The following is a 24,789-nucleotide window of genomic DNA, read 5'->3' on the forward strand; positions in this document are numbered from 1 at the left end:
TGCGATGCTCGGATGGATCATGGATCAGCGACGTGGCAATGGCTCGGCTCGGCACCAAGCAGCCCAGGGCCAAGGCACCCCAAGGCACCCCAAGGCACCTTCAACGTCAGCGCGCCGTGATTTGCTCGTACAGGCAAGGAATTGACAGGCTTTTGGGGCTGTGACAGGGGAGGTCTCTCAGTCCCAAGCGAGGCGAAGATCCGGTGGTGACGTCTCAAATGCCCCAGATTTAGTAGGTCTCTACTCCGTACCTAAATTTGCTGTGCGACATGGCATACCTCATTCTCTGGGTCGGCGACAGCCTGTTGGTTTATTAGATCGGTCCTCCTCCTTCCTTGGATCATTGAATTGTCATCCAACAACTCCCACCATCGGCCCATCACTCACTCACTCACTCTCAGTCACCCTCACTCGCCTTCACTATATCCACCTGACCTAAGGGAAACAAACATCAGCGTTCGGATAATAGCAATCACTCATCTTTCATCATGGCAATTGGCACAGCACTGCATTATGTGGGGTCGGCGTTCCTCTTCATCGCCATGGTGCTAACCATTGTCGTCGACGTCTCGGCTCCCGTCGTCGAGAACATATCCTTCCTGGATCTTAACCTCCCGGGCGATGCGGACGCCCGATTCGGTGTATTTGGATACTGTTCAACGGGTAACTCAGGCGGAGAGTGAGTCTTAACATCCTCTTTGTACTTACTAGAACACACAGACTTACACAGATACCTCACAGCTCCACATGCTCCAGCGCCAGGGTTGGCTATGACCCTGCCCAAGTCCTCGAGAACATCGATGATGCCAACTTCAGCTCTGCGCGGGCCAAGTCCACCGAGGCCCTGACACGCGTCCTCGTCCTGCACCCCGTTGGCACCGTCGTCCTCTTCATCGCCTTCCTGCTCAGCCTGCTCGCCGGCAGCACCGTCGGCTCCATCCTCGCCACGCTGGCCTCGGGCGTGGCCTTCCTCATCAACGCCATTGCCGTCATCATCACCTTTGTCACCTTCCACCTCCTCATCCGGGAGGTCAACAAGGGCACCGGCAGTGCCAGCTACGGCCCGGCCATCTACCTTTCCCTCGTCGCGGCCGTCCTCGCCCTCGTCTCCACGATCCTCATGTTCGTCACCTGCTGCGCTGGCCGGAGGCGCCGCCACCGCGAAAGCCGCAAGTCGCTACAGTACTAGGCTGTAAGCCATAAGCCCTCCCTGGTACCACGTGGCTCGGCCGGGGCGATAATATCACGATCCTTATATGACTACACATGACACACAAGCCATGATACCAATAATCAACACCAACAAAAAGACAAAAACAAAAGCCCAATGAAACAATATAATTAGAGACTGGAAGACTGTTTCCTGCTTTTGGGGCTCGCCTGATTTATCAACGCGACTAATTATGTGATAATTATATGATACCTATATACCGCTCTGAACTATATCAGCAGTATGAGTCCTAATATGACTTTTTTTTTTCATGTTCTATCATTTTCATGTTCTATCCGCACTTGACTTGATAAATCTCCCCGGCGTTCTTCCCTGTATCGTGGAGCGAGCGGTCGGAGCTGATTCGAGTCGTGTGCTTCCTGCGAGATATGACTAGAGGATGCGTTATCTGGTACAACTCGGGGTTGTCACCGGCGTTGTGATACTGACGTCTAGTCCGTGCGGCCAGGCTGTAATGGCCGAGCTGTATGGCCAAGCCGTACGCCCGGTCTGGTCCCCCCGTCGCTATTGCTTTCGGCGGGCGTCGAGAATGAAGGCGTATCCCATGAGCTGGGATAGGGAATCGAGATGCGAATCTCTTCAATTGAGCTAGGGCGAATGGACCCGTCCTGGCCTCCTCTATTTAACCTATCTGCTGGAAATCCGTTTTTGTACTTGAGCCCCAAACTCCGTACTCCGTTTTCGCGGGCGTTAAATCACGTAAAGACGTCCAGGAGCGATTCGTCCCTTGGATCTGGGCGACGTCGGTTGGGCGTGACAAAAAAAAGGAGGGAAAGCCAGAGAAAAGGGGAGAGAGAGAGGGAGGTGCCATTCTACACCTAGACCATCAGGAGGGCAGCAGCGCCACTGAGGACCATAACAAACGCCGAGACGGTGTTAGAATGGCCACCGGAGACGGGCACCTGCTGCGGAGGTGGCGGGGCAGTGATGGGACCGGCGGGAGGGCTGACCCTGGTGATGGGAGCCCTGGTGGCAGTAGGGATGTGGGCGGTAGGAACCTGAGTGATGCCAGCCGCAGGAACCTGGGGGACGCGGGTCACGGGGATCTGGGGGACGACACGAGTAGCAGGCGCTGAGGGGCAGGGGCAAGTTGTTGCGACGGGGACGTGGGGAGCCTGAGGAGCTGGCGAAGGCTGGGGCACCTGAGGGACCTGGGGAGCAGGCGGGGGAGCCGAAGGCGAGGGGCAGGGGCAGGTCATCGGCACTTGAGGAGCAGGAGCCGCGGTGGGACGGGGAACGGGAGCTCCCGTGGTGGGAATATGGGTGATGGGCCTGGTGATGGGGCCCCTGGTGGGAGCCACGAAGGTGGGAACGCTCCGGGTCACAACAGAGGTCGCCTGGTGGACCTTGGTAACAACGGCAGGCTTCTGCTCAGCGACCTCCTGCGCGACCTTCTCGGCGACCTTCTCGGCAGCTTTCTCTACCTGCTGGACCTGGGTCTCCTGGGCCTGAGCAACCTTCTCAGCAACCTTCTCGACCTGCTGGACCTGGGTCTCCTGGGCCTGAGCAACCTCCTCAGCAACCTTCTCAACCTGCTGAGCCTGCTCGACCTTCTCGGCGACCTTCTCGACCTCCTCGTGCTTGGCAACCTCCTCGTGCTTAGCAGCCTCGTGGACATGCTCGGCGGCCTTGGCCTCCTCGTGATGGACTACCTCCTCGTGTTCCTTGGCAACCTCATGATGCTGATGGGCCGCCTCGTGGTGCTCCTTGGCCTGCTCGTGAGCATGGGTGACCTCCTCGACCTTCTCAACCTCCTCGACCTTCTCCTCGACCTTCTCCTCGACCTTCTCCTCTACCCTGTGCTCCTCCTGGTGGCAGTGCTCCTCCTTGCGGCATTCCTCCTTGTGGCATTCTTCCTTGTGGCAGTGCTCCTTGGGCTGGGTCTTGATCTCCTCGACAATCACCTCAGCCTCTTGCGTGTGGATGGGCCTCTCCGGCGTGTGAGTGGGAGTGGGCCTCTCCTTACTGAACCTGATCTCCTCGACCTCGACAACGGGCTGGTCGACATGGGGCGGGTGATGAGGCTTGCATGGGCAGGGCCTGTGGGGTGCGTCGGGGCACGGGCAGAAGGGGCGCTTCCCGTGGAGCGGGAAGACCTCGACGTGGTCGTGCTCCGGGTGCTTGTTCTCGACGTGGACCTGGATCCTGTTCTTGCCATGCTTGATGGCCTTGGGCCGCTGGCCCTGGAACTGCTCGACGTGGACCGTGGCATTGGCCTTGTCGTCGTGGGTTCCGACGGAGATCTTGGGCTCGACCTTGCGGTGCTCCTCCCGGCGGTACATGGGAGCCGCGACGGCGCTACCCACCATGGGCAGGACAACAAAGATGTTGAAGCGCATAGCGGCGGGTGTGATAGACGACTTCTAACTTGGTAAGGATTCGTCGTATTAAGCAGAGGTATCCCGTAAGTTTGGGTATAGAAAGGGACGGTGTCTTGGAGTCTTTATACTATACATAGATAAATGTGTGTTTATGTTGTCGTTGAGCATTTAGAATTCAGCCCTTACTCTACCAGTCGTCAACCCATCGAGTGCCTTGGTTTGTTGAGCATCGGGCACTGCGGCAGTGGTATTTCTACACGCCTCGAGTTTCTACCGTCAGAGACTATATATATTGTAAATAAACCTCGGCGCCCTGTCTCGTCGATATACTTAATTTAACGGGCGGCATCTAGAAGAGGACCGGTAGGTGCGCAACGTGCCTCAACCTGAACAGCACGTCCATACTTACGTGGGCCCTGCCTCTCAATTATTTGACAGCATCCTCAACACCCTCCACGGAAGGATCTCGAATATCGATAGTATTCAAAGGGGTAATAGCATGTGGAGCGCCACGCTTATTCCACTGCCTCGGCTGATCCATACATCTTGATGAGGCCGGCCACGGTGTTGTCTATCTGTCAGAAGGAGACATTTTGGGAAGAAAGCAATGAAGACGGGAAACAGAGTTGATGTAAAATTCTGCCCCCTTATGGAGAAATTCTGCCCCTTGGGGATAAGGTCACGTCGTGGCGCAAAGTGGCTGGCAAAGTGGACGGGAAATTGAAAGCAGTGCGGCGCGATTATGCTGAGGGAGTTAAGAAACCGTGAACCTGCTCAAACCATGTTAGCTTGGCTGTAGTATGCACATCATGAGGCTGCTGACTGCTACCTTCCCGTCCTTACCTTCCCGTATATTTGGTTGACCCCATAGAGGGCCTTTCAGGGCCAAGGTCCGACAAGGTAGGTCGGCCTGAGGGTCTACCTGGAAGGCTGTAGTCACTCGGGGTATCGGCATACTTATAATCAATGAAGTCTGGTAAGGTTTTGGCATTGGCAGCTAGGGCCCCACAAGCCACAGGAGATAGATGTGAACATGAACTGTCCCAGTCTTGGTCTGCCTCCCACCTTATATGCAGCACGCAACAAGGCACATCTCGCATAGTATCCGTGGAAGGGTCGGTTGCTTTGCTTTTCTGAAAAATCCAATTCTTGTCCTCGAAACTATGGTCGAACGACCAAATGGCACTGCAGAGAGCCAAGACAAGGACGATTCTCGCTAGATGAAGGTCAAGGACTCGCGTCAACTCCGTCCCATTTTTTGGTCTTGTAATTCTTTTTTTTTTTTTTTTTTGGTTGTCCTCTTCACGATGGGCCTCCGAACGATTCCTCAACGCCTCCTCGAGTTCATCTACACCTCATTCCTCCGGAATACCTGAAAACAGACCGAAACGCATACGATGAGACTGAAAATAAGTTAGCCGCGACTACTCTGGTACTATGGGAAACTCCAACAAAACAGGGACAGAGGCATTGTAGCCAACGTACAAAGGGGAGTTTGGGAATAATCACACCGAGAACGGCGAGGAAGTTGATGACGAAATACGCTAGGTCGTAGTGGGTGTAATGTGTGCTGAGGAGAAACAACACAATCGGCACGCTGAGCAGAAACTTCTTGGTCGGGGTGTACTGTGCGCCATTGTCGATCTGCTCCCACATATTGAGGTTGTCAAAGGCTCCACTGTTGAACTCGAAAGGAACGCCGCGGACGTAGTGGAACATGATATACGAGCCGAACATGTAGGTGATGTTGGTCAGCGTCCAGGACGTCTCCTGCGAGACGCCAGGGACGACGTCGTAGAATATTTTGAGGCAGGCTATCAGGACGATATGGATAGCCCATGCTCCTGATGTTGACAACAGCAGTGCCCTTGTTAGCTTCCGTATCTTATGGACGGCGGATTTGGATATAAATCGGGGCCGTGACTCACCTTTGGCATTGGTCCAGTTGGCATTCAAATTAGGCAGGGCTGCCTGGTCGCTTATCTGCTCGAGGGTCTCGGGAGGCTCGTGGTAGACCTGGAGGAGACTGCTAGATCTCCTCCGGCGTGCGCCAGGGTCATTTCGATCGGGCATGTCGAGGTAGACGCTTCCGCTTCGCGCGGCTCGCGGAGGGTCGTTGCCCGCGTCGAAGGTGACGGTGCGTTGCAGAAGAATTGGGGAAGACAGCTTGGCGGTATTGCTAGGGCAGGCTCAAAGGCAGTAGTATCAAGTACAGCGATGTGAGTCAGAGACTCTCCGACCCGGGCTCTAGTGTCTATGTGAATGGGAGATGTTGATTTGGCGTCGAGTTTGCCGAAGGTAGGAAGGCGTACGTGTGCCTATGGGCCGGGTGCGGGGGCCGAGCGTGCGGGTGGCCCGTTTCGTGAGACCGTAGTCTTTGGTGAATATTATGAGAAGGCAGTTCCCAAGTGCTCCCCCGTGGAGAGAGGTAGAAGGCAAGCTACCCCTGATGGTGATGATGTCAGGAGCAGGTGGAAATGTTGGTCGGCGGAGGTTGGTGGAGTGGAGGAGCAAGGGTGGCGAGCAGGTGCCAGGTGGTGACGAAGTAGTATTATGGACGGAGAAGACCTGGCCCGGTCGGGAACATATGCGGAGCGATGATGTGAACAGTCGAGGACAGGCTCGGGGGTCTTGCAGTTGGACTGATGGATGCTGGTGGCGATGTTTAGTGGTGAATGCAGCTGCAGATGCAAATTGGAAGACGAAAAGATGACAGCGGTTGAGTGGGCGTGGCCGCATGGACTTCAGGGACGCGTCGGCTGCAGTTCAGACCAGGAGGCTCCCGCAGGACCTGGAACAGGTTACAGGGCGGGGAGGTACCGGGCTGCACCTCATCAGTTGAGTTGCAGCGGTGGTGAGCCCAATGAGTTGGGGACGTTACAGGGGACCAGCAGCTGGTCCAGCGGGGTCATGGTGGCCCAAGCCCAGTGAAGCCAGTGGTCACCAGCACCAGGTGCAGGGATCACACAAGCGCTAGCGGTCTCGATTGTTGGGCCTGTGGGGGGCAAATGGGAGATGAGGTTGCGAGCTGACGACGCTTCATGATTGGCGGTAGTCCTGGGCTGTGCAAAATCGTCCGATGAACCGAACACATATAGCAGTACGAGAGACAGTCTCGGGATTGTCTCACTACTACTACGTATTAGTGCCTGCAACGAGTATTACTGCGAGTATGTAATATGTAGTACTCGTACTGCCTGTGTAATACGAGTACTAGTGAAAACTCCGTTTTGATCTTGCGTAGCGCTGGCAAATGATCCTCGCGTGTCGAGGAATGGAGATAACGGTCTGGGTACCACAGTGCTTCGTACCAACCTCGGCGCCACACAACAGGGAAGGCTACCGCCTGGTCTTCCAACAGGCAATTAGTCAGGTGACTAATATTAGCACGTAGTCTCCCCTAAGGTGAAATTGCCCTTCTACCTATTAATTAAATTGGGTTGTGATCCAGCGCCTGGGCGGGTAAACGAAAAGCACGAACACTAAACAACCTTGATGGTGGACCGAAGGGCTAATCTTCGGAGATATGAGGTCAGAGGTCAGGAGCGTTCGTCTCAGCAGCTGATTGGTCAGACTTTTTTTTCCTTTGTCCTCAATGTCGTCCTTTGACATCTCTAGGGGTCCTGATTTGAAACTGACCATCACAAAGGCGGCGATTCTATTTCTTTTCGCTGCTCACAAACCGATTTGGCTGCGTATGACTGGGATTTGGTTGCAGCCCAACGATACGTACTGCTTTCAACCCCCCGCCTTGCTTGCGCATCATCGAAGATCCAGATCAGTCTTTTCATCTTAAAATCTTCCTTACTCTCACTATCTGATCAAGGGCCTCAGGAGATTTGGACGTGTGGGTTCATGAAGTGAAGCAAAATCACCTGGCAGGCCAGGCAGAGCTGCAGTCACCTGATTTTTGAATTGCTCCTGGTCACTCTCATGCAAGTGCACCTGTCCGCAGCCAACTCAGATCTCCTTCACCATGGCTTCACCCGCAGACTATCCTGGGGACGTCATCAATCTGGTCTCAAGCAGTGATGAGTCCGCTGCTCCGAAAAAGCGTTCCCGCACAGAGTCAGAAAACTCACAGGGGTCCGACAGCTCCGTCCGTCGGTCCAAGCGCGCACGAAAGAATCCCGAGACTCTAGCTAAGACTCCCGATAACAGCGTCGGCACCGAGGAGGGCGAGGTTGACGACGAGCCTCGTCAAGGTCAACCGTTGCAGGCACAACCTGATTCCAAGGATACTACGTCCCAGCAGCCAGAGGGGGAAGGCGCGGCCCAAGCACCTTCACTAGGTGTTTTCATCCCACCCAAGGCGCCTATATACAAGCACAAATCAGGATCTGCGTGGGTAGAGTTCAAACTTCCTGTCTACTCTTCCAAGAGAGAAGGCACCTGGGATGATAGGTTCAGCGATTGGGCCCAGATTTTCTGCACTGGCAACGTGGATCAGGCTGGGTATATCAGCTCCTCTGTCGTACTAGCGGCCTACAACTACTACCTAGAGAACAACTCTGGGATCAAGGGGAAGAAGAAGAAGAACGCAAAGCAAGCAGCCAAAGCATTCATGGAGGCTGGCAACCTGAAGGCTACCCTGAAGAGCTCTTTGCCTCGAAACGCCAAGTCAACCAAGCAGAATCCACAGAGCGCGTTGAGCACAGGCAATGAGGCACCACAGACCGAGGGGGAGTACGATCCTACGATTGAAGAGCCTCAGACTCGAGAGACGGGAGCCGTACCCTCCGCAAGTGAGTGGGCGTCGCTCTTGGATGACACCAAAAAGCCAAACGGGAACGCGGGCGTGTCTGAACCCCAACGGCCCAATGGCGAGCACTCTCTTCCCAATGGGACCGAGAAGTCACAGGTTGCAACGGAATTGGACGATGACCATACTATGCAGGAACTTCGCAAATACTTTCCTTCGGCCACAAACCTGACTAACTTGTGTCTATTGTGCGGCCGCAATGGGCACACGTCGGCTACTTGCCCAAGCGGAACGTGCAAGTTCTGCGGTAGCATACAGCACTGGGAATTTTCTTGCCCAACGAAGTCAAGGTGTGGCAAGTGCCGGCAGCTTGGCCACAGTTCTTCTACTTGCGAGGAGAAGCTTGCTTTGACAAAGAGTGAGGGTCTTGCTTGTTCTTTCTGCAGCTCCACAGATCACCTAGAGGATGATTGCACAGAAATCTGGCGATCTTTTGTGCCGGATGCGGAGAGTATCCATACAGTCGCGTTTATCGCCCCTTCATGTTCCTTGTGCGGGAGTGGGCACCACTACTCTTCAGACTGTGCTCAGCGACGGGACTCTGCTGGGAACCCGACGTGGTCCCTCAGTAACCGGGATCGGTATGTGGACCGGGACTGCCAGAATTTTGCGATTGAGGATGAAGCGGCTCGATCTGGCGCTGCTCTGAAATCACGAGCACCGGAGATGAGGATTCGTGGGCGCGCTTCGAGGGCCAACAACGTCATCCATTACTCTAGTGATGACTCGGACGTCGAGTTCTTGGGAAACAAGCCGCCTAAGAAACGAGCACCCCTGGGACAGATTCGTATGGCGAGCAATATCCAGATGCCATCAGATGCGGGGGCTAGTCGCCCACGCACCGGCTACCGAGGCATGCCAACTGGCCAGCCACCTTTGCCTCCCGGGCCACCTCCGCGGGGACCCCCTCCGCAACAGGGTTCGTTCGGACGCCCACCGCCTGGAAACCCGGCGTCCCTCCCTGCCAAGCCCCCTCCAGCCTCGTGGGGGCCCCCAGGGGGGTCGCAGCCCCAAGGGCCTGGGCGGCAGACGTGGCAGGGTGATGACAGGAACGACAGGAACGCGTCTTCCCGTTCCCGACCTGGAGACTTTGGTCCTGGAAGGGGCGGACAACGCGGTGGTCGTGGCGGTAGAGGAGGCCGTGGAGGGCGGGGAAGAGGAAGAGGGAAGCAGTGAGCATTATCGATTGGACAGGCTTCACGAAGAGGGCATGCAGGCGAGCAACTGTCACAGAAGGTTAGGCTAGGCGTAAGAGATCTGGGCTTTGCTTTGGCCGGATCTGAGCATGAGGCATTGAGGTCAAATCACTTTCGACGGGATCTCTATTTTGATACCCCCTTTCTCGAACGCGTGGGATTGGGATGGCGACTCCAAGTAGGGGAGACTGAAACAACCATAACTCCAGGCTTGATAAACCGCAGGAGTTGCAGGCTCAGCCAAGCTCACCCACTAAAAGAGTCGACTCCAATGTGCGCGAGCGAATTACAAGTAGTTCTGTTGTAGCATGGCCTTTCGTTCTTCAAGTTCATTGCTCCATTCTTTGCCAATAGAAATAGAGTCAACCATGTCTGGGAAGCACCCAAGAGCAGCTCGTCGGCCAGACGTCACAGCGTGGTTGGACAACTTTACCCTCTCCCTTCTCGCCAAGAGACCAGGGACGGATGGAGATTTCAAAGCCAATCAAGGTCTTATCACACGGTAGGTGTCGGAGCAGGAAACGAAGCCCAGAGAATTCCACGTTTCAATACGGTATGGCCGTTTCGAAGAAGTCTCTACGTGTTAGGCGATTCGTCCTGGGTATTTCTCTTCACAGATGTTTCGAAACATGAGCACTACCCTGGCAGGATCAACGACGCTACCTAGGGTTACAGCTACTATGTAAATGCGGCCTCCTGATCTCTGATCTAGTTCTTTCCATTCTCAACCCGCGCCAACGCGAAAATGATGGGTCATGGACACGCTGTCGAGGGCGCATGTTTCGACGGGATAAGGCATGATTTATTACATTTCGAATCTCCCGAGTCCAGACAAGCCGGGTCAAATGCATAAGAGCTATCAAAGACGCGAGATTAAAATTGTGATTCCGCTGTCGGTGGCCCCTTATATAGGGATAGACGTTAAAACGTTGGAATATAGATGGCTTTGAGGCGCGTCTTGGTGGCGCGTCGCCTCGTCGTCGCTTGTGGCGTCAACCGCGTCGCGTCATTTTCTATGGCTTACTGACATTCTGATTGGGCGAATCTCCCGCCATGGATGCCAGTCGTGTGGCTGGCAGCAGCTTTCACCCCGCGTGCGTGGCGCGCTATCGATAAAGCCTCAGAAAGCCTCAGAACACCTGCAGTCCTGCACGGCTCAACCCCACCGCCACCAGCCGTGACGGGTTGACCAGCCCAGCCAAGCCACCCGAATCAACGGGATTCGACGCACTCTGCAGGCTTGCGCAGGTCGTGCAGCTCGGCCTCCCAGCCGTTGCCATGCGACTGGCCACTGTGCCCGCGGCCTTGAGACGGTGTCTGCAGGCCCGGGCTGCTGCATGGTGCAGCTAGCCAACGAGGATCGCTGGCGCGATGCCAACGCGGACGCGACCGTTGAGAGCCACGAGGGCCACGACTCCATCCACGCCTCCATCCACGGCCATCCACAGCCATTCATCGCCCATCGTGAGTCACCAGCCAGTCGATTTCGCCCTTTTCGACTCTCGCGACGCACCGACCTCTCTCCCGCCCCCCGTAGATGGAAGTGATGCGGACGAAAAGAGAACCAAGGCGGGGGCGGGCCGGTCGAGGAGCTGAGGTCCATCAGTAGCAGCCCCCGATGGCTCGACAAGGTAGGATATATCTATCGATCCGCCGATGTCGTTACGGCTTTGTTTTCCTGACCTACATCCTGTTTTGGTTCTCTGTTCCTGCGACTATCGACTAGCTGACTGCACCTTGAGCTGGCATTGCATAGTCTATCTTGTCCTGTCAGCACTGAATCTGTCTTGTTGTAACCAATAGTTGCCTTGCCTCACCTTGTCCCTCACCACCTCACACCTCAGCTTATACCGGCGCCACTCAGACTGTGTTGCTGGATAGAGGATACACAGCTCTCAACTTGAGTTCCCTTCCCTCCAAGACATGCAGCAGCCATGGCGTCCTCCACAGAACAGCTCTTTACCACTCTCCTGAGAAGTGACCGCTTCAACGACCACCTCTTCCCATATCTTTCCACCTCGGATATCTGCGCTATCCGCTCAACGTCATCCGCCTGCTGCAACCTCGTCACTAAGCGTCTGTTCACCCGCGTCCACGTCTCCTTTTCCGCCAACACCTTCACCAAGCAGTCTCGGGTCGCCGCTCTGTCCCGTATAGGCCACCACATCGAGCATCTTACATTCTACCTCCCTCACACTGAGGCGACTTTCCTCCCGCCTCTCATTCACCCGCTCACCGGAAATGAGATCTCCTTCCTCTACTCGCCTCACACGAGCATGGGCTCGGTGCTCACGAGGCCCAAGTACGCCAACACGGAGCTGGGCGAGATCCTGACCCAGCAGTATCCTCCGCTGTTCCATGCCGCCACCAACGTCCCCAGCTTCATCAACGCCTTCAAGTCGCTGACCAGCATGCGCCACCTAACGATTCGCTGTCCCGGCCAGGACCCGAAGGAGAGGTACCGTCGGGATATTGTCGATTACGCTCTCATCAGCCTCCGCATTGCCCTCGAGCGCGGCCCCCTGGAGAAGCTGCACAAGCTTTCCCTTTCATCGCTCCATCCTTCGGCCTTCAACTACTTGCGGCATGTCCAGGGATTTGGTTGTGTGCCGTCGGCCTCTCGGCGCTGGAGGCAGATTCGGAAGCTCCACATCTCAGTCGAGGCCTGGGACTTTTACGGGCCCTCTCCAGGGCTTGACCACCTCAAGGTCCTGGATGATTACATCCGCAACTTTGCCCCCTCGCTGGAGAAGCTGAGCTTCACATGGCTGGGGCGTAAGGGCCCGTGTCCCGTCGCGCTCTCCGCAGATCCGCTCTTTGCGCCGCCCAAGAACTCTAAGAAGCTCTTCCACGAGGTCACCTCGCCCATGTCTCCTCTGCCCACTCTCCCGATGAGAAAGCCGATGCACTTCCCCAAGTTGCGCTATCTGCAGATTCGCAATGCCACGATGAATGCCCCGCAACTCAAGGAGCTCATAAAATCACACAGAGACACAGTCAGGGAATACGACTTTGAGAGCGTCGTTCTCGTCAACAATGGCAACTGGGACGAAGCTCTTTCACCGCTGGAAAGGGATGAAGCCTGGTCGAGGAGCAGCTTGGCGGCATCGTCCGAGTACAGCCTTGTGACAAACGACAGCGACGAGGACCTGCCGAGTCCAAGCGCAGCTGTCGAGGCTGCGAGCAGGGAGCTGCTCGATGTGGACCTGGGCGGCTGTGGCTTCAGCGACGAGGAGCGCGAGGTCATTGAGGGACTGTCCGAAGAGGTTGCGGCGGCCAGGGAGGCGAGCACGAGCTTCACAACCAACCTGAAAAGGAGAAGAGTCCGCCGTCGGCGTAGAAAGCACCGCTCAGAAGATGATGGGGATGGTCACCTTCGTCAGGTCCCTGAGGAACCCTCTCCGCTGTCAGCCCATAGCCGCAGACCATCCCGCCCTCACCTCAAACCTTCCAACTCCTCATTTAAATCCGAGATACCCCGTCCACAGACACCTATCCCCGAAGCCACCATCAGCGCCCCCATCCTCGCATCTGACCCCCACCCCGTCCTCCTCCAGCCCACCGTGTACGACCCCTCGGCCCGCCACCAGCCATCCCCCGATAAGGGCATCTCCGCCGTCCAGCGCAACATAGAACAGGAGGAGGCGCACCGCCGGCTGGCCGAGGACGCCGCCGCGCGGATCAGCGCCCTGCGCAAGGCCAAGCAGGCCGTGCTGGCCAAGCTCAGCCGCGAGTTCTGCGGCGCCAAGAGGGGCAGCGGCCTGGGCAGGACGGCTGACGCGGTTGCCGCGTGCAGGCTCATGTCTGGGCGCGAGTTTGGCGGGTGCGGCATCGAGGTGGTTGAGGACAGGAGGGGGCTGGAGAGCCAGAGCACGCTCGTGCCGTTGATGTTCAGCCGAGCATAGTCGAACGTTCCGTATGGGGCGTGTATGCTGGGGTTGGGATCTTATGAACTTGTAATGCAATGATGCTTATGATATCATGCCCTTCTTTTTTATTTCATGTAGGTATCTTCATTCTTTACCGGAAAAGTGGGGAGATGAGAGATGAGAGATGTATATACCTTCACGACACCCGTGAATCAACGCATACTTTTGCCTGAGCAGTCGGATTCCCCGTGATGTACTGTCCTCGGTGAATATCTCGAGGCCATTGGTACAATCTACCACTGCTTGGCCCCATTTAGTGATGTGACCCGTCTCTTCAAGGGCCGACGGTGGCTCTCCTATGAGAGGACCCCAATAGCGTTCGATCTCAGATTCACATCTCGCGATGCTACAGCATGATATCGCAGGAATGATGCAAAGGGTATCTCGAAATTGTATTCTCGCTAGTCAAAAGTAACCTTGGTTCCCGTCGACTTGACCACCGCGCCAGTCAAGCGGGCGACGGCGATATCAGACGCCTCCTTCAGGCCCTTGTCTGCTGGCGCCTTAGCCTTTTCTTCGCCATTAGAACGACCGCCCTTGGGCTTATCCGCCCCGTCCTTGTTTTGCGCATCCTTGCCAAACCTCTTCTTGTACCTCACATGGTCGTCCTCGGCGAGCTCCAGCTTCAGCTGGCGCCCCAGCATGCGGTTGACCCACCACTTCCTCGTCTTGAACTGCTGCTCCTTGGGTGCCTCCTTGGACTCCTCCTTAGACTCCTCATCGTCGTCGTCGTCGTCCTTGAAGTCGTCCTCAGTCTCAATTTGCTCCTTGATCTTGACGAACCCCTTGACGGCCCACGCCGCGGCCTCGGGCTCCTTGAACTTGACCCAGCCGTACCCCTTGCACTTGCCCGTGTCCTCAAACGTCGCCACCTTGACAAACTCGATCTCGCCGCACTTCTCAAAGTTGCGCCGCACGTCCTCCTCCCTGGTCTGGAAGCTCATGTTCCCCACAAAGATCTTGCGGCTGGCCTCGGCCTCCGTCTTGAAGGCCTTCTGCTGGTCCAGCAGCTTTCCGTTTGCTCCCTGCGCTCCCGCCTCGGCCGGCTCGGGCTCCTTCTTGGGTCGTCCCTCGAACGACGTCGAGTCCTTGATGAGGAGTTTGCGCCCCAGGTATTCGGTCTCGGAGAGCGCAATGGCGGCGACCTTGCTGCTGATGTCGGAGAAATCGACGTAAGCAAAGCCCTTGTTTGCCGGCTTGGCTGACTTGTCGCGGCCGGCCTCCTTGACGAGCGGCAGTTTCACTCGCGTGATGGCCTCCTCTGTGATCACACCTCCCGAGTTGCTCACTAGCCACTCCTTGAGCTCCGTGGGCGTCACTGTGAAGCGTAGGTTGCCGATCCAGACGCCGTGCTCCCCCCTTGTCGGCTTGTCCTTGACCTCGCCCGCGTCATCCTTGGTGAGGTCGTCGTCGTCGTCGCCGCCCTCGGCCTTCTTGGGCAGGGCCTTGCCCTTCTTGAGCGCTCGCTTAGCTCGCTTGGATGGAGGCTCCGGTGCCGTCAGGTCGACCTCGATCTCGTCGACGTCGGCCTTGCGCTTCGCAGGGGTGGCAGCGGCCGCCTCGTCCCCAGAGTCAGCCTTAGCTCGTTTTCGCTCCTTTGTAGTCATTCTGGATTCGATGAAATAAGGCTTATTCAAAGGTGATAAAAAAAGGAGTAGTAACAAGTTTGTTCCCGAATCAAAGACCACGATGGGGTACAAGGTCGATATTGTGGTACGAATACTCGTAGCTACTGTGGTATGGACCGTATTTTCCGTGAACGGCCCCAAGTGGCAGGAATTTTTTTTTCCTCCAAAGGCTCCTGCGATAAGCGATAAGTAGCCGAAGGGGTCTCCGGGAATGTGGGGTCATCCCGTCCTCTCAACTCCCATCCGTCATTGCCATCATCCCAATCGGGCCTTTGAATTCTCAGGGAGTAGTGAAGGCTGTAATTTTACGAGTATTAAATAATATTACAATGTATTGATACTCGGTGCTAGCATTGTGGGTGGCCAAGGGCCAAGAAATTCAGAGGTGCTCACTCTCTGCACGATGCGACTTCGGTTAGAGGGTTAGAAGCAGATCAGTGAACGGTGCTGCATTGGAGCCCAAGTCAGATGCATGGCTGCACAGCACATTCACCTCGGCGCTGCAGCACACGACTTGTTAGAGTCGCCGGGGGTGAAACCCGCTCTGCTGCAGGGTTACAATCTAGAGAGACAAATTCATTTCCATGGAAGGAGCTCCAAGGGTCTCAGACCGTCATTCGTGCAGCATCGGAATCATCGTCACGTGTGATACGACTGTTAGCGTCGTGGCCATGGCGCTAGCGAAGCCTCCGCCAGCTTCTGTCCCAACTCCCAAGGGCCAAAAGAGCCAAAAGGGCCCGTCTCTCGACCCTCTTCTCCCCATTCATCATTTCACTCGGCCCCAACGGCAAACACCCCCTCGCAAAACACCGTCCCTCAACTCTTAATTCACTCAATACCACCGAGGAATCTTCCAGGTCATTTTGCGCTTGTTCTTTGGGGGCCTGGCAAGCGCTCATGTGTCATCTTTGACTGCCTTACGGCGCTGTGAATCCCACGTTCGCACTATCCGGGTTCATCTTTCAGCCCAAACAACCAGAAGCCAACCTTCTCCTCATTTAACCTCGACCTTCCTCACCTCACGAAGCCAGCCAACGCCACGCCACAGCACGATTACTATTGCGTCTATCAAGAAAAACCTTTCTCCGACGCACACTCGACCTCTCATCGATATTGGCTATTTTTTTTGTCATCACCTGTCGTCGCCATCGTGTACTTAGGCTCCACCACCTGTGCAGGTTCCTGGCTATTGTCGCTTCCACTATGAATATTCTGCTATCGCCACAGCCACCTGTCCTCCCACACCAGCACGAGAACCCTCGCCTGTCCCCTCAGCGTTCCAGTATGTTTGACAGAACTTGATTTTGCTATGCCATGCCGTCGCTTTTGTATAGGCGATGGTGCAGCAACTCCATGGTCGACGCTGACACCGTTGCAGCATCTCCTCTATCAAATATGACGAACCGAAAAAGGAAGGCCGACGACGATGGCGATGAGGCCATGGCTTCGACCTCTCCCTCAATCTCTGCTCGACCCCTCGCACGCGCCTCGAAGAAGGTCAGATCCAATGAGGCCATCGGCCGGCCATTGACTCTCCCACGACTCCTTCAGACCCTTGATACCGACCAGCTGCGAACTGTCCTGGAGCGGATATGCGAGAGGCATCCCGATATTGGGCAGGAAGTGGTCTCCCAAGCTCCTCGTCCAACTGCTGAGGCCGCCATCGCTGTTCTGCAGAATTATCAAGACAAACTCAAAGCTACCGTTCCCTATGGCGAGACCAGTCCAGAGTACACTTACCAGCGGGTCAAGGAGGCGCTGGTTGCGCTCCTAGATGCCCTCTCCGACTTTACCCCCCAATTTCTTCCCCCAATCGAGACTCAGGCCTCAAGATCCTTGCAATACCTTCACGCCGCAACGAATTTCATTCATGAGCTCCCTGACTGGGAGCCCCAGGCATATCGACATCACAAGGAGAATGCATACGAAGACATCTCAAAGGCCTGGGCTTTGGTCATCAACGAGGCAGCCAAGAGGGGTGGAGGATTTAACCTCCACTCAGACGGCTGGGACGCCGCGCTCAACCGCCACCACAACCGCTCCGGGGGCCGTCTGGGAGTCGCCGTGGCTGCCATGGCAAACAATGTTGGATGGATGGGGTCTAACGCGAACGCCAACGACCAAAACTCAATTTTGAACCAGCTCATGTCTGGAAGCTACGGTTCTCCAGTGCGCGTGGGACCCTGGTAGTCACAGGTACGATCGCTTGTCACCAGCTGTGGGCACGCGGATTTGTGATTTGAGCGGATTGTCAGAGACATATAACGACGACACACATGACGAACTTTCCTTTTGCATTGATGGATAGCATAGACACGGGGCGTCAGTTTTCTTCTTTTGCACAACGGATGGATTGGGCGGCGTTTTGATCATTCCTTTCACTTTACTTTTGTCATCTGCGGCCGCGAGTGATACTCGCCAGACGTTATGTCCGTGTTTTCAACACGAGTACAGGCCCCTCTTATTCTTTATAGTCAGGTACTCAACAGACGACTGCGGAGCGTTTAGTTCCTCCATGAGAACAACCTTGGCTACACATGATCCTATTGCCCTTGTACCATGTCAAACTGCAGCCAATCTAGTATTAATACCTAGTTAATGGCTAATCTTGGACACTGTCAGAGCTTCGCATATTAACAAGCTCAAGATTCAGCGATAGCCACCTTGGTGTTCTCGATAAATTTGAGAATGGGTGGATGCTATTATGTAGGACCTTGGTTAGCCCCTACGCACTTGCTGTCTAGGTACCTACCTTACTTAGGTTGATCGGAAGATGTTGGCAGGAAGTAAACGCGGGGTGTCACGTGTTTTGGTGAAGCTACGCGCCTGGAGCCTGCCGTGAACGCGCCTCCTACTTCCCGACGTAACAAGTTCACGCAACATCCCCACAACCCATCGGCCCGAACCAAATACGCCAGTCATCGGCCTGTGGCATAGCTGACATTAGCTTGGTCTTTGCAAGATTCAATGAGATCGTAAATCACGTTGGTCGCCCACCATGCCCGCGTAAGCTCCCCATCACGTCAACGCGTTCTGTAACTCTCGTACGCTAATCAGCATGGCACAAAAGCCCAGGCGACCAGCACAAGGCATACCAGAACCCCTTCGAGGACCCAACCCCCAGGATCTCGATATGGACCGCGCAGGAGATTGCAACGATTGCGTCAAAGCTTGATAAGCAGCTGGGGCCCGAGTATATCTCGGCGAGGGCAGGACCCGGTGGCCAGAGGGTGCATTACCTTACGGCGGAGAAATGCATCACGCTCGCAAACGAGGTCTTTGGCTTCAACGGCTGGTCATCATCCATCCAGAACATCCAGGTCGACTTTGCCGATGAGAATCCCCAGTCAGGCCGTGTCAGCATCGGCCTGTCCGTCATTGTCCGCGTCACACTGCGTGATGGGACGTATCACGAGGATATCGGTTACGGGTCCATAGAAAATGCGAAGGGGAAGGCCATGGCCTTTGAGAAGGCTAAGAAGGAGGGCACTACGGACGGCCTGAAGCGCGCGCTGAGGAGCTTTGGGAATGTCCTGGGCAACTGCATCTACGACAAGGACTATGTGCAGCAGGTGGTCAAGCACAAGGCACAGCCGGTCAAGAAGTTTGACCCGAACAACTTGCATCGTCACGCCGACTTTGTTGCCAAGGACAGGGTCAAGGAGGAACCGGCACCCAGGGCGGCGGTGATGGCGGCGGCACCGCCCAAGCCGAAGCCCGCAGAGTCTTTTGAGGACTTCCTCGGAGGTATGCTCTCTTCAGACGGGTTTCAGGAGCTGGAGACTGAAAACTAGCAGAACTTGACGAGGTCGACTTCTGTGTGCCAGAAGACGGCCATCCCGACGAGATCGTACTCCCTGGGCTCCCCAACGGCCCCGAGCCTCAAGCAAAAGGACCTGTGAAGGCTAGCAACCAACCGAGCACAAATTCTACAGCTGGACCGAATAGCCGCGCACCACAGACCCCGAACCAGATACAACCACGACCTGCTGGCCAACACATTGGGGCGAATCCTCCGCAGCAGAGTCGTCCACAGCCGGCACTAAACACCCGCCCTCTCCCAAACCAGCAACCACCCGGCCCAACTGGGGCAGAGCCTGTGGCTTTTTTTTCGGCCAAAGCAGTGAATCAGCTCCCTGAATCGAGCTTCCAAGGCCAGGGCAACGGGCAGATCACAGCTCCTCAGGCCCAGCAACTGTTTAATCCCAGACTGGAGAGCCCCTCCATCCGCAAAACACCCGGAATTGACCATACGTCTTCGAAGCCCTTAACCAAGAGCGGCCAACATGTTGCGCCTAGCAATAGTCAGGCTCAGGCGTCCAACAGCGGCAGCTTCACCCCTGTGCGACCTTCCATGGGTGGTCAGCCACCCAGGAGCAGCAATGTCATCAATCCCACACTTGACCACACGCGCCGTATTGGGGCACCCACAGCGCCAGGGAGCCCCCTTAGCAACCGAGGTTCTTTTCGGCAGCCGACAATGAAGCGGCCGCCCCCAGGTGATGGCAACGGAGCCAACGGATCACGGCCGGCGCTGGTTGACATTCCTCCAAACACGAACGGAAATCCCAACACAACGGCCGCGGATGGGTTGGAAGCGAAGCGACAGCGAACGGCCTGAATTTTGTGACTACGAAACTTTACCGGCGGAGTTGGGCGTTGCGGGAGCTTACGGATAGTCAGATTTCTTTATGTGCTGAGGCGCTGTGTTTTAGGACTCTGAGCCTTATGACGAAAGCTGCATTTGTTTGGAAGAAATATCAAGTATTTTCCCTTGCTGTGCGAAAATGACTGTGCCGGGCACTAGACTACAATTGCTGTGAGTCGTGAGAAGGCCCTGTGGGGATGAAGGACTCCCTTTATTTATTGTTACAATGTTGAGATACTCGTGGTAGTACATCGCTATTTGATCCAAGTCTATCAGTTTTTTACATCGCACTGTGCCCAGGGAAAGTGCCGGGCACGTGCTATATATAGAGTCGAGATACCTCAATTCGTCTTGGGAGGGCCGGCTGCCAACTTCTTGAGACCCTCCTGGGCCTTCTTCACACCCTGCGGGAACTCGAGCTTGTTACTCAGCTCGATGCACTGCGTATACTTCTTCTTGGCCAGCACCGTGTTGCCCTGCATAGCAGCCACGTCGCCCCAGTTGCACAGGGCCACGGCGCAGGCCTCGTCGCACTCGGGGGTGCGAACGTCGCCCGTGACGTCCTTAGCATGGACATAGGCGTTGCGGGCCCAGTTGGCGGCAGCCTCGAGGCAGTCCTTGCGGGTGTTGGGCATGGACGAGTCGAACAGGGCCTTGAGGGACTGCGTCTCGGGGGTGTCAGCGCCGCCGTCGGTGGGGCTGTAGATGGGGTGCTGGGCGAAGCAGGCGGCGAGGTTGTTCATGATAACGGCGCGGTGGCAGGGGCTCTCGCAGTTGCGGAGGCCCTGGAAGAAGAGCGGGATGGCGAGGTGGAACTGCGACTTGCGCTCGTAGTCGCGGCCGAGTGACTCCATGGTGGCGCCGACCTCGGTCGGGGTGAGCCACTGCTCCTCGCCAGGCTTGGGGCCCTCCTCCCGGCGCCGGCGGAACTCATTGAGGGTCGTCTCTACGGACCAGACAAGGTGGCGGTGTGAGTTGTCCGGATCGAGGACGTGTGGGTCCGCGTACAGCTCACCCAGCTTGACGCTGGTAGAGACCGCTTTCTTAAGGAGCCGTTCTCTGCGGTGCCAAAGGGTTTCTTCCTCCTTCTCCTCCTCCTGGTTCTCCTGCTTTTCGCTCTCTGCTTTCGGTTCTGCCTCAGCGTTGTCCGGTAATGTGGGCGGCTGAATAACGGGGCGTGCTTCCGGCTTGAGCCGGCCGTCTTCCCCCACATTGCCATCCTTGACCTGTCGGTCTATGGCGTCGACCCATTCCAAACACTCCCTACGAACCGACTCGAGCACCTCGGCGGATTGGGGGAAATGGTCGTTCTTCTCCATCCAGAAGGCCACCATGATTCTGATACCCAGCACCTCATCTGAGGCAGGGTCCATGCCAAGCTGCCTAGCCTCGACCAGCGCCCTCTTGTAGAACTTAAAGGCTTTTTCCGGGTTGGGGCTGACAGTGGTGTAGTATATAGCACGACGGAGAGTGGATGCGACGGGCTCGGGGAACCTGCTGATCTGGGGGTTGTAGAAGGTGTTGTAGAAGAGGCGGATCTGGACGGCAGTAAAAAAGAAGGTGAAAATTAGGCTTGTGGAATATTAGCATGGAAGGCCTATTGAAGCTGTGGATGGGGAAGTCTATATGCGTACAGGATGACAATAAGGGTGGTTGATACGGGCGACTCGCGCAAGGCTTGACGGAACCCCTTGGGACTCATGAGGTAGGCGAGATTGCGCATAGCGACGGTGGCGGCACGTCCCGTGAATTGGCGGAACGTCAGCTTTTGCGGCTGCGACTGTGACTGCTTAAGCGACTCATCCTTGGGGATGTTGCCGTCCTTGAGGTCGGACTGCCATCGTCGCTGCTGAGGTCGTAGAGCTATTGTCGCACGGATGTGGAGGCTTGCTGAACGCGATCTGATGTGTACTAAGAGTAGTCCCGTGTTGGCCTTTCGTAGGCATTGGCCGTGGAGAGGTCGCAGACAGGCAATCGCCGAGACTGACATGATGAACTGTGTGTTGCTCTGTAGAGCAGGTCTTAAGAAGGGGGGGGGGGGGGTTCTGGCACGATGATTTCTCCGAGGCCCTACAACGATGACGATATTCAAGTTCGAGCAGTTACTAAGCTTGTTTGGGAACTCTCATTGGCTGATTCGACCATACACAGTGGGGGGTGGGGGATTGCCGAGGAGGAGTCGAGGAACATCTCTCACTGACCATCTATCTCACCCCGAAGCTCTGCATAATATCGCGACTCTCGATTTCTCCTCCTCCCTCAATCAGTCCGAATACGCAGACACATAATGGCCGGAAAGTTTGAGCCCAAAGTTCCTGTCCAGTTGGACCCCCCCAAAGACGACCCCATCTCTACCGAGGTGCTGGCCCAGGCAAACGGTAAGTCCGAGACTTCAAGAACCCTTTGGAGGTCAAAGTATCTTTCATCGCCGGAAAAAAAAGGTTATCGGGGAGGATCGTGTCATCAGAAAACATATTTCCCAACCTTCAGACATCATATTGGCCTCGCCATGCCGAAACATCATGAGATGTCTATATCCTCTCTCAGAACATCACCATCACATGCCCCTCACCGGAACAGGAAACAAGTAACCACTTTATCCAATAGCACAAGCTAATATCAGACTACAGGAGCCAATGGGGGCAAATGCTACGTGGCTATTAAGGTGAGTACGGATGAAAGTTTATGACTTGTATTGTTTTCCCCAGTGAATGGACTGTAGGCTGATGGTCGGGCGTCTTCAGGGCAAGGTCTACGATGTGACAGGAAACAAGGCCTACCAGCCTGGAGGCTCCTACCACGGTACACCTCTCCTATCTTAAAGTGCTTGCTATGGAGCCCTACTAATCAACTACGTCAGTCTTTGCCGGCAAGGATGCGTCGAGGGCGCTGGGCAAGACATCCACCAAGCCTGACGACGTGAGCCCCAACTGGCAGGATCTAGATGAGAAGGAGAAGTCCACTCTCAACGACTGGATCACCTTCTTCTCGAAGCGGTACAACGTCGTGGGTATTGTGGAAGGGGCTACAAACATGGGCGAGTAGCGCAAGCCGATGTCTTTGTTCCAGATACCAATCAACCGAGGGAGTCCACCCCCAGAATCTGTGCCACTTAATCATGGTGTAATGGTGGAGCATGATCGTTCCGGGTCTATGTGAGAAGAGCCTCAAGCCTCAGTGACTGCTACTAGACATGGAATCTTGAATAGGGACAGGGTGACCTCGTGTTCTCTCATTGGGGCCACCTTCAGCCACCCTCGGAGGGCTGTCGACCTGACAGGCGTCGGGTAGCTGCAGAGTGATGGGCACAAGCGGTTTGCCCAACACTCGTATGCAATCCCCTGTCCGTCCTGCTCGGGTTCCATTCAGCGTCAGCATGATGGCAGTGGGGAATAGTGAACGCGAATCGGCCCCCGATCTCGCTTATCGTAAGCGTCACTACACACTAGCGGTTGGAATGCGGTTATGAACAGGCTTGTATTTCAATTTACCACCCTTCGATATGCTACCAACCTATAGAACATGGATAATAACACGCAAGCCCTCCTATAAAACCAAGGTGAAGGTAAGATCCCGTTCGACCCCTCAAGATACCTGGCCATCCTGCTGCGGTATCAGGTATTCCGCTTGTGGGTAACCAGAATCCCCCTTGCTGCCCACGATCATCCAGGAATGTGCACAGTTCTCACATGGCACACCTTGTTGCCAGCATTTGCGCAGAACCTTCACGCTGGCACAAGCATGATTGTTACTGTTGCGCGCGAAGTGGCAGTATGATTTAAGCCGGACAGTCGAGTGACTGCAAGTGAAGAGGAACTCTTCCCAGTCGCACATTTTCAAGAGCTGTTTATGGCCTAATATTTTGTTAACTGCTGATTCATATGATTTAGGTTTGTGTATACGGACAGAGACGATAATGAAAGACGAAGGATTATAGAATAGATTTGAGGTTGTCTATAGGTTCAGTGCAATAATAGAACCTCCAGTCGCTTTCTCGTTGTGTGACAAGTTATTGATCAAGCACTCAGTGGCATCTTTTCGAGGCTTGTTTGCCCCTTTATATCTTTAATCTCACTCGTATCAGCGATTAGTGGACTTCTGTCTACATCCTCCATAGTGCCAACAAGAGTTTGCCCTCACAAGCCAATACTTTCCTGCATGAGCTGCAGCATGATGCTGGAGGTTGGCCCAATGTTGCAGCCTACCAATATGCATCCGTCAACAGAGGGAGCAAGTGTGGATGTAGAACGTCCTCGAACAACGAGAAGAGGTGACATTTCGTTTACCCACGCTTCACAAACTCCCGTAGAGAAGAAGGCTAGTCAGCGGAGATCATCGAGATCTGTACATGCAGGGGGATCATGTACTAGTACGTCGCTGCAATCGACGTTAGATAGGGATGGCCCAACTCCAAACAGTGGTTCAGATGTGGTTGAGCCGCGTAACTACGAAGCTGGCCTGCAGAGTACCACCCAAGACAGTGGCTTTGTCTCTTATCTACATGATATGCTGCTTGAGAAGGTTGTTTAATACGAATTTGGTTTCTTCGAGGGCCTTTTTCCGAGATCGGCTCAGCAAAGGAGGATTTACTACAGTACCTGGTAAGCCAACTTTGGACACGTAATATATGGTTTGTCTGGGGTTTAAGAGGATACCTTCTTGGAGCTGATAATCCTGAACTCGCTTTGGGGCACTGACTACGAAGTACCTCTTCCCAGAATCCCGGTTGATGGCACCATGTGCGCTTCCACCCTAGAAAAGAGAGAGGCCAAAGCGAGTAGTAGTTCCTTGACCGCACCGCACCATGCTGGGGACTACGTAGCTTGACTGCAGGCAAGCTGTAGCATCCCGCTATGCCCCTGCCAGGACCAGCGAGCAATCAGCAAGCCAATGGAAGTCGTTGGGCACGAAAGGTTTTCCAGGTGTCCGAGGGACTAGACGAACACATTGGATCGGGAACTCGCAGGTGGCGCAAAGACCCCCGTCAACTCGTGTGGCAGCGGGTCGGATGTTCCTCGACGCTTCAGCGTCTGCAGGTAGCCTAAGAGAGGGAGGGAGAAAAGAGAAAACACGC

At 55.3% G+C, this 24,789-nt stretch overlaps 10 protein-coding genes across 10 annotated transcripts; 6 read left to right on the forward strand and 4 right to left on the reverse strand.

Moving 5' to 3' along the window:
• Positions 1–488: 488 nt before the first annotated feature.
• On the forward strand, positions 489–1,189 carry ACO1O0_002257 (actin cortical patch SUR7/pH-response regulator pali; the record flags this gene model as incomplete). The annotated part of the gene is made up of 2 exons (XM_083191729.1): positions 489–679; positions 757–1,189. 2 exons carry the CDS (start codon positions 489–491, stop codon positions 1,187–1,189), a joined length of 624 nt encoding a protein of 207 aa, XP_083052943.1.
• Positions 1,190–2,049: 860 nt separating this feature from the next.
• On the reverse strand, positions 2,050–3,570 carry ACO1O0_002258 (uncharacterized protein; the record flags this gene model as incomplete). Its single annotated transcript, XM_083191730.1, has 1 exon — positions 2,050–3,570. One exon carries the CDS (start codon positions 3,568–3,570, stop codon positions 2,050–2,052), a length of 1,521 nt encoding a protein of 506 aa, XP_083052944.1.
• A 1,330-nt stretch (positions 3,571–4,900) lies between these two features.
• Positions 4,901–5,625, reverse strand: ORM1 (ORMDL family-domain-containing protein; the record flags this gene model as incomplete). Its single annotated transcript, XM_083191731.1, has 3 exons — positions 4,901–4,924; positions 5,038–5,366; positions 5,481–5,625. The coding sequence occupies 3 exons, from the start codon at positions 5,623–5,625 to the stop codon at positions 4,901–4,903; spliced, it is 498 nt and encodes a 165-aa protein (XP_083052945.1).
• A 1,903-nt stretch (positions 5,626–7,528) lies between these two features.
• Positions 7,529–8,490, forward strand: ACO1O0_002260 (TRAMP complex RNA-binding subunit; the record flags this gene model as incomplete). Its single annotated transcript, XM_083191732.1, has 2 exons — positions 7,529–8,297; positions 8,450–8,490. The coding sequence occupies 2 exons, from the start codon at positions 7,529–7,531 to the stop codon at positions 8,488–8,490; spliced, it is 810 nt and encodes a 269-aa protein (XP_083052946.1).
• Positions 8,491–11,444: 2,954 nt separating this feature from the next.
• On the forward strand, positions 11,445–13,415 carry ACO1O0_002261 (uncharacterized protein; the record flags this gene model as incomplete). The annotated part of the gene is made up of 1 exon (XM_083191733.1): positions 11,445–13,415. The coding sequence occupies one exon, from the start codon at positions 11,445–11,447 to the stop codon at positions 13,413–13,415; it is 1,971 nt and encodes a 656-aa protein (XP_083052947.1).
• Positions 13,416–13,840: 425 nt separating this feature from the next.
• NOP13 (uncharacterized protein) lies at positions 13,841–15,046 on the reverse strand (the record flags this gene model as incomplete). The annotated part of the gene is made up of 1 exon (XM_083191734.1): positions 13,841–15,046. One exon carries the CDS (start codon positions 15,044–15,046, stop codon positions 13,841–13,843), a length of 1,206 nt encoding a protein of 401 aa, XP_083052948.1.
• A 1,416-nt stretch (positions 15,047–16,462) lies between these two features.
• STS1 (Cut8 six-helix bundle-domain-containing protein) lies at positions 16,463–17,257 on the forward strand (the record flags this gene model as incomplete). Its single annotated transcript, XM_083191735.1, has 1 exon — positions 16,463–17,257. The coding sequence occupies one exon, from the start codon at positions 16,463–16,465 to the stop codon at positions 17,255–17,257; it is 795 nt and encodes a 264-aa protein (XP_083052949.1).
• An 808-nt stretch (positions 17,258–18,065) lies between these two features.
• Positions 18,066–18,861, forward strand: RAD52 (RAD52 DNA repair protein RADC; the record flags this gene model as incomplete). Its single annotated transcript, XM_083191736.1, has 2 exons — positions 18,066–18,073; positions 18,138–18,861. 2 exons carry the CDS (start codon positions 18,066–18,068, stop codon positions 18,859–18,861), a joined length of 732 nt encoding a protein of 243 aa, XP_083052950.1.
• A 1,195-nt stretch (positions 18,862–20,056) lies between these two features.
• Positions 20,057–21,705, reverse strand: ACO1O0_002265 (uncharacterized protein; the record flags this gene model as incomplete). Its single annotated transcript, XM_083191737.1, has 2 exons — positions 20,057–21,287; positions 21,350–21,705. 2 exons carry the CDS (start codon positions 21,703–21,705, stop codon positions 20,057–20,059), a joined length of 1,587 nt encoding a protein of 528 aa, XP_083052951.1.
• Positions 21,706–22,002: 297 nt separating this feature from the next.
• ACO1O0_002266 (cytochrome b5-like heme/steroid binding domain-containing protein) lies at positions 22,003–22,760 on the forward strand (the record flags this gene model as incomplete). The annotated part of the gene is made up of 4 exons (XM_083191738.1): positions 22,003–22,093; positions 22,346–22,380; positions 22,460–22,517; positions 22,576–22,760. The coding sequence occupies 4 exons, from the start codon at positions 22,003–22,005 to the stop codon at positions 22,758–22,760; spliced, it is 369 nt and encodes a 122-aa protein (XP_083052952.1).
• Positions 22,761–24,789: the final 2,029 nt, after the last annotated feature.

This window comes from Amphichorda felina (assembly GCF_050947745.1).
Source record: "Amphichorda felina strain 45539 chromosome Unknown scaffold_2, whole genome shotgun sequence".
In the NCBI taxonomy this organism is placed as follows: Eukaryota; Fungi; Ascomycota; class Sordariomycetes; order Hypocreales; family Bionectriaceae; genus Amphichorda; species Amphichorda felina.